Raw genomic sequence first — 13,171 nt, 5'->3', positions numbered from 1 at the left:
CGAGAGATGGGATGGACCCCGGGAGAGTCGTGGTGGACCCCGGGAGCGTCAGGGTGAAGTCAGCGAGGGTCGGGGTGGCATGGACCCCGGCAAGGTTCGGCATGAACCCCGGCAGGGCCAGGGCGCCCGGCAGCTGTGGCGATGCCGCAGGCCCCAGCGAGGGGCTCCGGGTCGTGTCCCCTCCCGCAGAGCCCGGGCTGCGGCGGGGCTGATTTACGGTGAGAACCATCCCGGCGCCGGGACCCCTGCTGTCGCCGGGACCCCTGCCGGCGCCGGGACTCCCGCTGGCACTGGCCTCATTATGAGCCGGCCTCTGGCCGCGGTGTCCTCCGCAAACAGCCGCGGCTTTGTTCCGCTGGGCACGGGGAGTCCCGCGGCCCCGCCAGACCCCGGCACTGGCACCGGCACCGGTGCTGGCACCGGCGCCGGGAGGGCAGCGCCGGGCCCGTGGCCAGAAGCCGCTGCCACAACCGCTGCCCGCCCCAGATTTGGGGGGCTGCCCCTCACCGGGCTGCCCGAGGGTTCCATGGGGTGGGGGGCTCAGGGGGTGCGCAGGACCTGGGTTGGGGAGTACCCCGGCCCCGGTGCTCCCGGCCCGGGATGCGATGAGGTGAGCGGAGCTGCGGAGCCGATGCGGGAAGGCTCTTTCCCGGTGGGTGCGGGGGTGCCGGCGCCCTGCCCAGCACGGGGCAGCGGCGGGACGCTGGCGATGGCCCCGCTGTCACATCGCGTTGGATCACGGCGGGCGGCGGGCGCTGACGCGGCACTTCCCGGAGGGAGCCGCCGGCGCGGCCGTGACCCCGCTGCGGGCTGGGGTGCGGGGCCGCGGCTGGGGGGGACACGGTCCTGCTGCCCCCCATCACTTCCCTATAGATGCCCCCATTGCTTCCTCCATCACAGACACCATCGCTTCCCCATTGCTGCTCCCCATCATTTCTCATCTCTACCCCCCCATCTTTGCCCCCATCCCTGCCCCCCATCACTCCCTGATTCACTGCCCCTCCCTCTACCCCCAAACCGCTGCCCCCCTCGCTCCTGCCGTCTATCCCACCCCACTGGGGTTCTGGGGTGCTGTGGGGCTCTGTGGCTGGAACGTGCCGAGGTGGGGCTTAGGCAGGCAACTTATGCTCTCCCAAGGGATCCCCTCTGGGGGGTCTGGCACCCCAGTGCTCACGGGCCCCTGCGCCAGCTGTGCTGGGGCCCAGTGGTGGGGACTCTCGCAATGGGAGCCCCACTCCACCACACCCCTCTGCCCTCCGGGATGGTGGGATGGGGAAGTTGTGCGAGTCCTGGTGGGGGCCCCTGGTGACACCAGTGCGTTTACATCAGCCCCCGCGGGTTTAGGATCCCCGCGGCCTGGCAGCAGCCCCCCATGCTTGGGTCATTGCTCCACACCAGTAAACCCCAGTGAACCCCAATGCCACTCCCAGTAGTGCCATTGGCAGGGACAGGGGTGCCGGGGATGGTGCCTCTCCATTCCCCCAATGCTGGCGGGGGGCTCCTGCTGCAGCCTTGCAGCATCCCTGTGCCCCGAGCTCACTGCGCTTGGCCGGAGGGGCTGAAGGAGCCCTGGGGGGGTTCCTCCCCTTTTGGGGTCTGTGGGCTTGGGATCCCCCCGGCATGAGGCAGCCCCCGGTGTGGGGGACACCCTGGCAGCCCAGTTCGCCCCACACAGTCCCTCCTGCTCTATGATGTGGGTGCCACCCACACCCCCTCACGGAGAACCTGGGTATGCCCTTGGAGAGGGGGGTCGGTGCTGGGGGTCCCGCTGCTGCGCCGGGGGCCGTGCTGGGGTCCCCGCGGTGCCAGTGGGGGTTGTTGGGCGGTTCTCGATGCCGGGGGCTCAGGGGCTCGGGCAGCTGCCTCGTCCCCACCTGCCACCCGGAGGGTGTGGTGTGGCACAGCTGTGCCACCACCGCGGTTGTGTGACTGCCGGGGAGTGGGGGGGACGTGGGGTCCCCCTGGGGCTGCCGGGATAAACAGGGGCAGGAGCAGAGCAAATACTGACGTGGCAGGATGTGGCTGCCGAGCCCCGCCTGTGCCCCTGCCCGCACCCGTGCCCATACACCTGCTCGTCCCCTGCCCGACCCCTGCCTGTGCCTCTGCCGGCAGCCGAGCAGTGCGGGATGCTCGGGCGAGCGTGGAGGTGCCGTGCCCGGCTCAGGGCCCCCCCGGTCTCAGGGATCCCCGGGCTCACGGTCCTCTCCCGAGCTCAGGGACACCCGCGGCTCAGGGTCCCTCCCCAAGCTCAGGGTGCCCCTCTCAAGCTCAGAGACCCCCGCAGCTCAGTGTCCCCCTCCCCCTGGGCTCAAGGATCCCCGCGGCTCAGGGTCCCGTCCAAGCCCAAGGACTCCCGCGGCTCAGGGACACCCCCCGGCTCAGGGTCCCCCCGGGCACTCCGTGGGGCCGGTCCCGGGGCGGGGGCGGGGCGGGACCCGCGGGGGTTCCCACGCAGGAACCGGCCGGGTGGGTCGGGGCGGGAGGGGGAAGGGGGAGGCGGGTCCGGCTGTGCCCCCCCCCCGGGCGGGCGCCGGGGCCGGGGAGGGGCCGCTGGTGAGTCAGGGCTGGGCCTGGGGCCCCCCCTGACCCCCCCGACCGGGGGTGGAGCTGCAGCCGCTCCCGCCGTGCCGGCAGCCAGCGCCGCGCCGTGTCGGATCGCGCCGGGACGTGCCGGGCCATACGGCGCTGTACTGGACTGTACTGGGCTGTGCCAGGCCATACCGAGCCGAACTGGACCATACTGGGCTGGGCTGGACCACACCGAACCGTGTTGGGCCGTACTGGGCTGTACTGGACCATATTGAGCAGGGCTGTGCTGGGCCATACTGGGCTGTGCTGGGCCATACTGGGCTGTACTGGACCACCCTGGGCTGTACCATACGGAGCTGCACTGGACTCTGCTGAGCTGTGCTGGGTGAGACGTGACCGAGCCCTGTGGCCTGTGCCGTGTGCCGTGGCCTGTGCCGTGCCGCCCGCACCATGGTGGCGGGGATGCTGATGCCGCTGGAGCGGCTGCGCTCCATCCTGGAGCTGCTGTTTCGCGAGGGTGTTCTGGTCGGGGAGCGGGACGGGTGCCCCCGGCGCACCCACCCGCAGCTGCCCGGCGTGGCCAACGTGGAGGTCCGGCGTGCCATGGCCTCGCTGCGCTCCCGCGGCCTCGTGCGCCAAACGGCCGCCTGGCGACACCTCTACTGGTACCTGACGGACGCCGGCATCGCCCACCTGCGCCAGTACCTGCGCCTGCCGCCGGACGTCGTCCCGCGCTCCCTGCAGCGCGTCCCCCGCCCCGCCGCCCCCCGCCCCGAGGCCCGCCGCGCCACCGCCACCGCCGGCACCCAGCGGGCACGTCCTGCTGGCGGTGACCGCCTCTACCGCAGGAAGGACGAGGGCGACGGGCACGTGGAACCCGTTGCCGTCACCGCAGGGCAGGGGGTGTCCCAGCCGCCCCCCCAGCCCAGCCCGCCCACAGGTACCAATCAGCGCCCCGGGGTGCTCCTGATGCTCTCGTGAGTGGGGGTGCTCGAGCCCCCCTGCTCCCAGGGGAGGTCTGGGACAAATTCTTGAGCCCCCCTTACCCCCCTCTCTTCCTGGCCAAGGATGGGGTGGGGGGTACCTGCAGGCCCCTGAGCTGTCAGAGGAGGGAGGAGGGCTCTGGGGGGGCTCCTCGCCGTGCCCCCCGACCCCATGGGGACCCTGTGGGCTGGAGTGGTCCCTGGTGGATCGGGGGGGGGGCCGGGGTGTACTCAGGTGGCTTCCCGGGGTCCCTAAGAGGCCGGTGGGGTGACGGGGCCTGGGGCGCTGCAGGGGTGTCATTGCTCCACCATGATGGGGAGGGGGCTGTGCCATGGGGAAGCTGGGGCTGTGCTGAGGGGCGCCGTGCTGTGGGGGGGGGATGTGCTGCGGGGTGCCCGTGCTGTGGGGAGCAGCGCTTTAGGGGGGCCATGGCGGGGGGGGACATTCCGTGGGCACTTTGCGCCCCGAGATCCCCACTGGGCCCAGGGTGGGTCGGACAGACGGCGGCAGCTGGGGCGGGCAGTGCTGGTGGGGAGGGGGCTGCGGCTGCGGGGGGGGGTCCCCAACCCCGCCTCCCTGGCGATACGCGATCCCGACACACGATCGGCGGCAGCTGGACCCGGCGGGGGTGCGGGGCGTCCGGTGTCCCACCCCCCCGGGCGGGGCAGCTGTGGTGTCGCTCCGAGGCGGCGGTGAGGGCCCCCCCCCGATCCCCCCGGGCTGTGAGTCAGCCCGTGGCCGTGGGCAGCCGCCTCCGGTCCAAGTTTCCAGCCTGGAGGCGCCGAGCTCGGTCCCTGCCAGCGCCGTGAGTCACCGGCCGGCGGGGGGGCCGGGCCCGCGGCGCTGCTGCCCCGTGGGTGCTGGTCCTGCGCGGGCAGCACCCACGTCCCGTGGGAGCGGGGGGCGTTCCGCCGAGCTCTGGCCCGGGAGTCACATCTCGCGCTGGGCTCCGGGGCTTCGGTCGCTGCCCGACCCTCGCGTGGGGCGCGATCGCGGAGCCCCGGCCGTCCCGTCCAGTCCCGCCGTGCCAGCGGATCCGGCTCCAGGCTTTCCCTCCGCCCCGGGAGCCGCTGCCGGAAAACCCGGCCTGGAGTTCCGGCTTGCGGGGACGGAGTCGCGCCGGCGGCGGGGAGTTGCGGGGTCCCCACGGGGCGGAGGGGATCCCGGTAGCCCCCAGCGGCCCCATTTCCCCCCCAGCCCGGCGGGCCGGCCTCCTTCGGCGGCGGGGCCGTGCCGAGACCCTTAGTCCCGATGTCACGGCGACCCCCGAGGTGTCGGCCTGGTGACCCGCCCCGGTGCCGGGGGGTCCGGGGGTCCTGGGGCGCCGCCGCGGTCACTCCGTCCCGCCCCTACCCGTGTCATGTTCTAACTCGGGCTCGGTGACGGGCCCCGGTTATTTATATCGGCGCCCGCTCCCTGCCCGCCCCCCCCCCGCCCCCGCCGCCACCGGCGGAGCCGCGCTGCGCCCTCGCTCCGCGCTCCGCACCTGTCCGCACCCTGTCCGCACCTGCCCGCACCCTGCCTGCCCATGAAGGTCGTACCGGGTGGGTGAGACCGGTGGGGCTGCGGAAAGGACGGGGACGGGGGGGCTGGCGCCGCCGGGGCGCGTTGTCCCGGGATATAAAAAGCCGGGATGAAGGGGACACTCCGGGGGGGGGGGGGGAACACGGGAGGGGGGGGTCACAGGGGGGCCCTGCCGGTGCGGCGGGCAGGAGGCGTCTCCGCGCCGCGGTTCGGGAGGGGTTAAGGCGGAGCGGGCGCTGCCCCGTGGGGGCGGGCGCTGGTCCGTCCCTGACCCGCCGAGCCCGGCCGGTGCCGAGCCCGTCCCGTGTCCCGCATGGAGGACACCGGGTCCCTGTTCCCATCGCTGGTTGCAGCGGGACACGCAGCATCCCTCGCCCTGGTCTGGTACTGGCGGCGGCAGCGGGACGAGCCGGGGGGCACCGGTGAGTTCGGCTCCGCTCAGCCCCCCCGCGCTTCGCTCGGCTCGGCCCCTCGCCCCGCCCACCGGCCCCGGGAAGGGGGAGCCACACGACACCTGCAGCCCCGCTGGGTCCCGTGTGGGTGGGGGTCCTGGGGGGATTTAGGGGGGACCCACCCACGGTGGGGTGGGGGACAAGGGGAGAGACCTGCTGGCCTGAGTTCTGGGGGGCTTCACCTGTCATGGGGGAGCATCCTGGTGGGAGCGGTACCCAAGCGGTGGGAGCGGTACCCAAGGGTGACTCAGCACTGATAGAGTGTGGCCCCCCAGTGCCCCCTCCCGTGCTCCCCCGCTCCACTCTGACGCTTTTACGAGTGGAGGTCCCGACAGGAGCTTCCTGGCACTGGGCTGGCTGCCCAAACCCTTCCCCAGCATCCTCATCCCGAGGCATGAAGCTGCCAAATATTTTGGGGTCGGGTATCTGGTGACGGGGGGGGGGGGGCGCGGAAAGGGCCGGGAGGATGCCGGTGTCTGAGGGTCCCACGAGACCCCCACACGCCCCTCCGGCGCGGCCGCAGCCACCCGCATCCCAGCTACCGGGGCTCTGCCGGCGGCCCCGGCCCTCCCCCCTCGGCGCTTTCCAGGGCGTTGGCTGCGGCTTCCGTCGATCTGTGTGCGGCACTGGGCACCGTCACGCCGGGATGGCTCCGCTCCCGCGGCCGCCGCGCTTGGAATCCACCACCAGTCCCGCGGCCGGTGGGAGCCACGGTGGCCGCTGCCGTTGCCGGTGTCAGATAAGGCGGGCAGGGCACCTTGGCCGGGCCAGAGCCCCCCGCTGCTCGCAGCCGGGGGGGCCGCTGTCCCTGGCGCCGGTCCAGTCCGAAGGACACCCCCAAGGTCGCACCTGCCGGGGCCCATCATCCCGCTGCGCTGTGCCACGCCGCGACCCCCCCGAGCTGGGAGCTCCCGGGGGGCTCCGGCAGCACCGGCTGCTCTCGGTGGTGCTGAGGGCTGCGTTTCTGCAGTCCCTTCGGGGCTCGGGGCTGTGCCACCGGTGGTCCCCGTGCTCGGTGGCGCCACGCCGGGGCAGTGGGCTTGGTTTTGAGCGCTGTTCCTGGAACCCTCGTGGCGGGGGAAGGGGGCTGCCCGGTGCCAACAAGGGGCTGCCCGGTGCCCGCGGGGGGCTGCCCGATGCCCACGAAGGGGCTGCCCGGTGTTCGCGGGGGGCTGCCCGATGCCCTTGGGGGCTGCCCGGTGCACATGAGGGGCTGTACCAGCTGCTCTTGGTGTCACTTGTGGCACAGTGTCAAGGCAGGTGTTTTCGGGGGACACCACAGCCCAGCCGGGGCTCCCGTCCTTGTCTGCATCCCCATGCCGGGCTGGGGGGCAGAGGGCTGGGGAAGCTCGGGGGGGGTGAGGCAGAGCTTGGCAGCCTGGGGGTGGCGCCGGCTGGTTTTGGCACCAGGATGCCGCTGTTTGTTTGGCCCCGCTCCGGTTTCCAAGGCTGCCAGAGACGTGGCGGCAGTGGGCGGGTGGGGGCCCCAGAGGTTTGGGAACCCCCCCCGTGTCCCCCTTTCCGCTCCACTCAGCTTTTCCACCGTGCTGGTGGCTCTGGCTGTGCCAGGCCGGGAGGGTTGTTGGATGCTGCTTCTGGCCGCAGCTATGACTCACCAGTCTCGAGGGGCTGTGGCTGGCAACCACCGGCATCCCTGGCGCAGCCCCCCCCGACACGGCCCCCGCCCCGCGGCACTGCCTCTGGCAGCCCTGGGGAAACTCTTCCCGCCACTGTCCCACGTCCTGCGCGGTGGAGCCGTGGGAAGCGTCCCAGAGCCCTGGGAAGCGCGTTGGAGCCGTGGGAAGTGTGTCGGAGCCGTGGCAGCGTGCGGGAAGCGTGGCGGGCGTGGCAGGCGCATCCCACGGGACACGTGTCCCGTTCCAGGCGGTGTTCCCCACTCGCCAGCTGCTATCGCCCCGGCTTGGCCCCCCCGCCCCCCCGGCTCCTTATCTCCGCAGCACAGATGGGACGCTGCCGCTGCCGTGGGGCTGAGCCGTGGGTCGGCACCGTGCCATGCCGTGCCGTGCCAGTCCCAGCCTCCACTCCTGGGCCTTGCTGCTGACCTGGTTCATCCTGGCTGGCTTGTGCCATGTTGGGTTTTAACACTAGATTCCCTGAGGCCCCCCTGAGACTCCCCCGGAGACCCCCGTGCTCCCCGCAGCAAAGATGTGCCTTGCTCCAGCAGACCCCTCAACACCCAGGGTGCTGACACGGGCTGCAGCCGACCTCAAAACGCTCCAGTGCCTCCCTGACCTGATCCTGTGCCGTACCGTGCCATGCCTGTGCCAGGCCATGCCCATGCCGTGCCCGTGCCTGGTGGTTCGAGCCTCTCCAGCTTTGTCCCAGCTGCTCGCTGTGCCCTGCCCACAGCCGTGCGGGATTGGGGGGTCCCAGCAGAGTGGCCGGGGTTGGGCTCCACGCTGCCCAGGAGCAGGAGGAGCCGGGCTGGCGGAGGCCGTGGGCTGTGTGAGTCACTGACCGCTCTCTGGCCGCGCTCCGGGCGCGGATTCCGCTGCACTCCCACCAGACGCGGCCGGACGTGGAGCGGGGCGGGGGGCGCCGGGCCAGGACGCGCGATGGGCTTCTCGCTCTGCTGTTGTTGCTGCTGCGGGCCAGGAGAAGGTGACCGACCTGCGCGCGGGGGGTTGGGGGCATCGGGATGCCGTGGCATCCCCCAGGACCCCCGTTCCCGCCCCCGGCCCCTTCCCAGCACAAACAGGTCCGGCCCTGCGTGTGCTGGCGGGCTCGCCCGGCCGCGGGGCGGGGGCAGTGGGACGCGGCGTTGAGCACAGGGGGTCCCGGCAGCTTGGGGACCGGTACGGTGGGGACCCACCGGAAAACACGCTGAGGGCTCCCCTTGGCACATGGACCCCTGTGGAGCCTGTGGGGAGAAGAAGCCGGGAGGAATGAGTGCTGGAGTAAGCGGTTTGCGGTGCCCCCACTCCTGGGAGCTCTGTGTGTGTGGAGGGGCCAGGACGCGGGTGCTGGAGATGTCGGGGTGCCCCGTGGCTGCAGTACTGGGTGGTCCTGGGGGCACCGGGTGGAGGGGTGAGGATGGGGGGGAAAGGGGAGTTCTGGGTGTGTGGGGTGCAGAGACCCAGCACCGGGGTCCTGAGTGCAAGAGGGGGTGTCCCGTCTGGAGATCCCCCCGGGCTGTGGGGTGGAGTTTCCCCTCGGGTCCCCCTGGGTTGCAGGGACGGGGTGTCGTCCCCGGATCGCTCCGGTTTCCCCGGGTGCTGCGGGCGGTGGCGCAGCCGGGGCCGCCGGGGGGAGGGCGGGGCGGAGCGGGGCGGGTCCCGCCCGTTTTCTCCCCCCCCGCCCGTCCCGTCCGCCCGGTGCCGCTGGTCGGTCCCGGCCGTGGGTCCGTCCGTCCGTCGGTCGGTGGATGGTGGGTCCCGTCCAGTCCCATCCGGTGGAGCGGCACGGCCATGTCGGGCCCCGGTCCCGGTGGGGACTGGCTGAGCGGCAGCTCCGGGCCCGAGAGACGACGGTACCTGAGCGCCCGGCTCTGCTGCACCGGTGACCGAGGGGAGAGGGGCCGGGGGGGGCGCGGGGGAGGGAGTGGAGGGGTCCTGAGACGGAAAGGGGGTGCGGGGGGGCTCGCGGCGGGACGGGGGCCCCGGGAGCGGCGGGAGGGCGGGGGGAGACGGGGAAGGGCGGGGTATGCGCGGAACCCCCCCTTGAGCAACGCCCCCTCTGTGACCCCGCCCTCAGGGCCAGGGTTAGCTGCGCTGAGTTTGGGGCGGGCTCAGCCGGGAGGGTGTGAAAGTGTAAATGTGTATGCGTATTTGTGTGTGTGTGTGCGCTGGTACGCGTCTGCTCAGGTGTGCACCAGCGAACGCTCGTGTGCGTACGCCCGTATGTGTGTCCGTGCACTCGAGTGCGTAGAGGTGTGCATGCGAGCGTGTGTGAGTGTGAATGATGCTGCACGTGTGTCTGTCCGGGGGCTGTGTGTGTGTAAGTGAGCTGCTGCACACTCATGCTTGTGTGTGTGTGTGCGCACACCTGTATGTGCCAGTGCACACGTGTGTGTGAGCATGTGCCCACCTCTGCGGGCCAGTGCACGCGTGTGTCAGTGTGCACGTGTGCGTGTGTGTGCGCACCCGTGTGTCCTGCTGCACTGATGTGTTCTGTGCGTGTGTGGTGTGTTTGTGTGCCTCTGCACACTCACGTGTGTGTGTGTGCACATGTGTGTGTGCACCCCGTGTGCGTTTGCCTGTGTCTGTGTGCGCACCCGTGTGTCCTGCTGCACTGATGTGTTCTGTGCGTGTGTGTGGTGTGTTTGTGTGCCTCTGCACACTCACGTGTGTGTGTGCACACGTGTGTGTGCACCCCGTGTGCATGTGCCTGTGTCTGTGTGTGCACGCCGTGTGTCTGTCTCAGCTCAGCTCCCCCCGTGCCCACCCACCCTGGTGTGCTCCCACACCGCGGGGAATCCCCGGTGCTGACCCTCTTCCCGGTGCTGTCCCTTCGCCCCCAGGTCCTGACTCTCCCCCCGGTGCCAACACCCCGCTCGCTGCCGGCGGCCTCAGACCCCGCCGCCTCCCGGCCCTCCCTGGCGTGGGGCTCGAGGTCTCCCCCAGCCCTGGTGCGGCCGGGCCGGTGCCGGGAGCCCTCGCAGTGATTTGCTGCCCGGTTGTCCTGGCCTGGTGCGTGGCGGTGTCACCTGGGTGTCACCGCAGCGCTGGGTACAGCCCCGGTGCCGGCAGCGCCCGTTCTGTGCCCGCGGCCGCGGATGCCGCAGGGTGCGGGCGCCCGGCGCAGTGTCGAGGTGGGGGCGGCTCGGCGGGTCCCGGGGGCTCCCTCGGAGCCCGGAGGGCGAGAGACGCCGTGGGAGGGAGCCAGGCCGGCCCGGTAGCGTCGGCACCCGCGGGCGGGGCTGAGGCGCTCCTGCCCGGCCGGCCCGGCTGGCCCGGGAGCCGCCGGAGCCCGGAGCTGCCAGGGCCGGGAGCCGGGCGCCGCCTGCCCCGGCAGCCGCCCCGTCAGGTCTTCAAAGCGCCCGCTCTGACGCCGCCGCGTCCTCCCGGTCGGTACCTGCCGGAGCCGGGGTGCCGCAGCCGGGGGGTGCCGGTGCTGGCGGTGCTGGAGCGGCGGTGCCGTCCCGCCCCTCACCCTGGAGCGATCCCAGGCTCTCGGTCGCGGCTCAGAACCCGCCGGCCCTGGCCCCGGTCCCGGCCCCGGCCCCGGCTCGGCACGTCGGGGGCGGTTCGGCCGGTGAGAGCGCGGTGCCAGGGCAGAGAGGTGCCACCCTTGTCACCGCCGTGGCAGTGTCACCGCCGCGTCCCTCTCCCGCCCGGTGGCACCTTCGGCCGTGTCGCGGTAGCCGCGGCTCCGGGGTGCCCCTGCCTCCCCCGACGTGCGTCAGCAGGGCTCCCACCGCGCTCCGGGCGCCAGATGTGCCTGTGCCAGATGCGCTCTCGGCGGAAAAATGTGCGTGCCGGGGCTGGGGCCGGGCCGGTGCCGCCCGCATTCCGCGGCGGCCGCGCTGGCTCTGCCCCAGCGGGCATCGGGCCGGCCGCGGCTGCCGCTCCCTGACGGGCCCCTGTACCCACAGAGTGTCACAGGTGGGTGTCAGGGGTGGGTGTCACGAGTGGGCGGGGGCCGGCGGGGCTCTCCGTGGCGCCGCGGGCGCGCGGTTGGACCGTGAGTCACCATGAGACGCGGCCACGGCCCCGTGTCCTTGGACTCCACACTGGGGACGGGCAATGCCCGCCGCTGCAGAAAGGGGCTGTTGGGGCGCAGACTTGGGCGTTAGGGTGCAGACATGGGTGTTGGGGTGCAGACGTGGGTATTGGGGTGTTGGCTGTGCCAGGCTGGCAGCGCTCAGGGCACCCGCAGCTGCACTTTCCCCAGCAGCTGCCACCCCTGCCGTGGATGGCGTGGGTGACGTTGGTGACATGGGTGCTGCGATGGGCAGGACTGACAGGTCCCTGTCACCCCAACTGGCTGTGGATTCTCAGCCTGGGCCAGCCACCCCAAGGAGGGATGCAGCACCCAGTGGGGCACAACCCCTGCATCTGCCCTGTGGTCCCCACAACCGATGTTGTCACCCGTTGGGGGAGTGCGGTGGGAGAAGAATCCCTGGGGAGGGGGGATTCCTACAGTGCTGCCAATTCCCCCACCCGATGCGAGAGCCCGTGGGGCCTGTGGGGCACAGGGCAGGGTGGTGCTGTCCTGGGGGGCTTGTCAGGAGCGGAGTCGCTGGAGGGGCTGGTGTGTGCAAGGGGAACCCGGGGGAGTCTGTGGGGCTCAGTCCCACATCCTGGGGATCCTGCAGCCCAGGGGATTGTGACTCTGAACCCCTCAAGACAGGCCCCAGGGATCAGCCCCTCAAATGTGGGACCTGGGACCGGGGCTGGTGAACCTGGGGGGCTTGAACCCCAGGTGGGGGGAGCAGGGATCCTACTGTGTCCGGCTGTGTGCTGGGGTTTCTGGGGTGGTCCCTGGGCTGTGGGACCAGGTGGTGCCAAAACCCCCACAGGGACTGAAGGCCCCAGTTGGGGGCTGGGATGCTAGGGAGCCCCTGACCATGGGGCCAGAGGGGTCCTGGGGACCCTCTGTGGTGGGTTAGGAGGGTCTTGAGATGGAAACCTGGGCGACCTGGGTCTCTGAAGCTTGGAAACCTGGTGGTCCTGAGGTGTGGTGACTGGGGGTCCAACAGCCCCAGGCTGTGGGTCCCACCCTCCTGGACTTAGGGACCTGGAGGTCCCAAGGCCCCGAGGTGTAGGGCAGGGGGTTTGGCTGCCCTGGGTGAGGGGGTGAGCAGTTTCTGAGCACCCCGGTCTTCAGGAACGAGGGTCCCGCTCCCTGCGCTTGCAGATCCGGGGGTCTCACGGCCCCATGTGTGGGACTGGGGGTGCCGGCTCTCCATGGGGTGCCCCATAGCTGGTCTGTGGGTCCATGTCCCATCCCGGCTGCAGGCGCAGGAAAGGAAGGGTTAAAGCTCGGGAGTTTCCTGTGGGCAGGGTCGGGGCGTGGGGCGGGGGAGAGAGCCCCGTCTCCTCCCCGGGCCGCCCCACTCGCGGCGGGACCGGCGGCGGAGCGGGAGGGGAGAGCGGCTGTGTTGGGGCTCAGCATGTCCCGGCCGCGGCGCAGCTCGGAGGAGGCTCCGGCGGTGACCGCCCGAACGGGCTCTGAGGACAACCTGTACCTGGCCGTGCTGCGGGCGGCCGAGGGCCGCAAAGGTACCGCGCCATTGCATCCCCCAGCCGGGGCGGTGTCCCCAGAGCAGGCTGCGGGGCAGACCCCCGTACCAGGGCGGCGTCCCTGGGGGACACCCCCGTGCCCATGGGTCCGTGTCCCCGGGGCCGTGGGCCCCCAGGCAGGCCGTGGGGTAACCCTCCACACCAGAGCGGTGTCCCTGGGGCAGAGCGCCGTGCCGGGGCGGTGTCTCCAGATGGTTCTACCCAGGGCAGGCTGTGGGTCTGACCCGCCACGCCGGGGCGAGGTCTCCGGCCAGGCTGTGGGGCAGACCCCCATGCTGGGGCGGTGTCTGCGGGACGGGTTTTGGGGCAGACTGGGGCAGACCCCACGCCGCCGCCCAGCTCCATCCCCGGTGCCCGCGGTCGCTTCCTGCCACGCCCTGCCTGGCCGCCCGACCTGGCCGCGGCGCTCATTCTGCCGCCGCCGCGGGGTGGGCGCCGCTCTGGGGACCCCTTGAGTGTCAATGTTGTGGGCGCGGA

General features: G+C 72.1%; 1 protein-coding gene across 25 annotated transcripts in view; it reads left to right on the top strand.

Moving 5' to 3' along the window:
• Positions 1 to 13,171, top strand: part of PLEC (plectin) — a 50,547-nt gene that overhangs the window by 8,059 nt on the left and 29,317 nt on the right. For 4 of the 25 annotated variants that reach the window (XM_032119067.1, XM_032119064.1, XM_032119065.1 and 1 more), the window contains exon 1: positions 2,672 to 3,469. The exons of 7 other annotated variants lie outside the window; for them this stretch is intronic. In XM_032119067.1, the coding sequence (XP_031974958.1) occupies positions 2,980 to 3,469 (490 nt within the window). In that variant the 5' untranslated portion in view covers positions 2,672 to 2,979. Of the gene's footprint in view, positions 1 to 2,671; positions 3,470 to 5,026; positions 5,058 to 5,335; positions 5,460 to 7,888; positions 7,902 to 8,028; positions 8,112 to 8,848; positions 9,009 to 10,902; positions 11,054 to 12,409; positions 12,426 to 12,512; positions 12,674 to 13,171 lie in introns of those variants that run through there. 14 more of the 25 variants (XM_032119088.1, XM_032119087.1, XM_032119086.1 and 11 more) reach the window with 8 other exon arrangements.

This window comes from Corvus moneduloides, chromosome 10, assembly GCF_009650955.1.
Source record: "Corvus moneduloides isolate bCorMon1 chromosome 10, bCorMon1.pri, whole genome shotgun sequence".
In the NCBI taxonomy this organism is placed as follows: domain Eukaryota; kingdom Metazoa; phylum Chordata; class Aves; order Passeriformes; family Corvidae; genus Corvus; species Corvus moneduloides.
The sequence above is the reverse complement of the archived record's forward strand: the minus strand, read 5'-3'. Positions and strand labels throughout refer to the sequence as shown.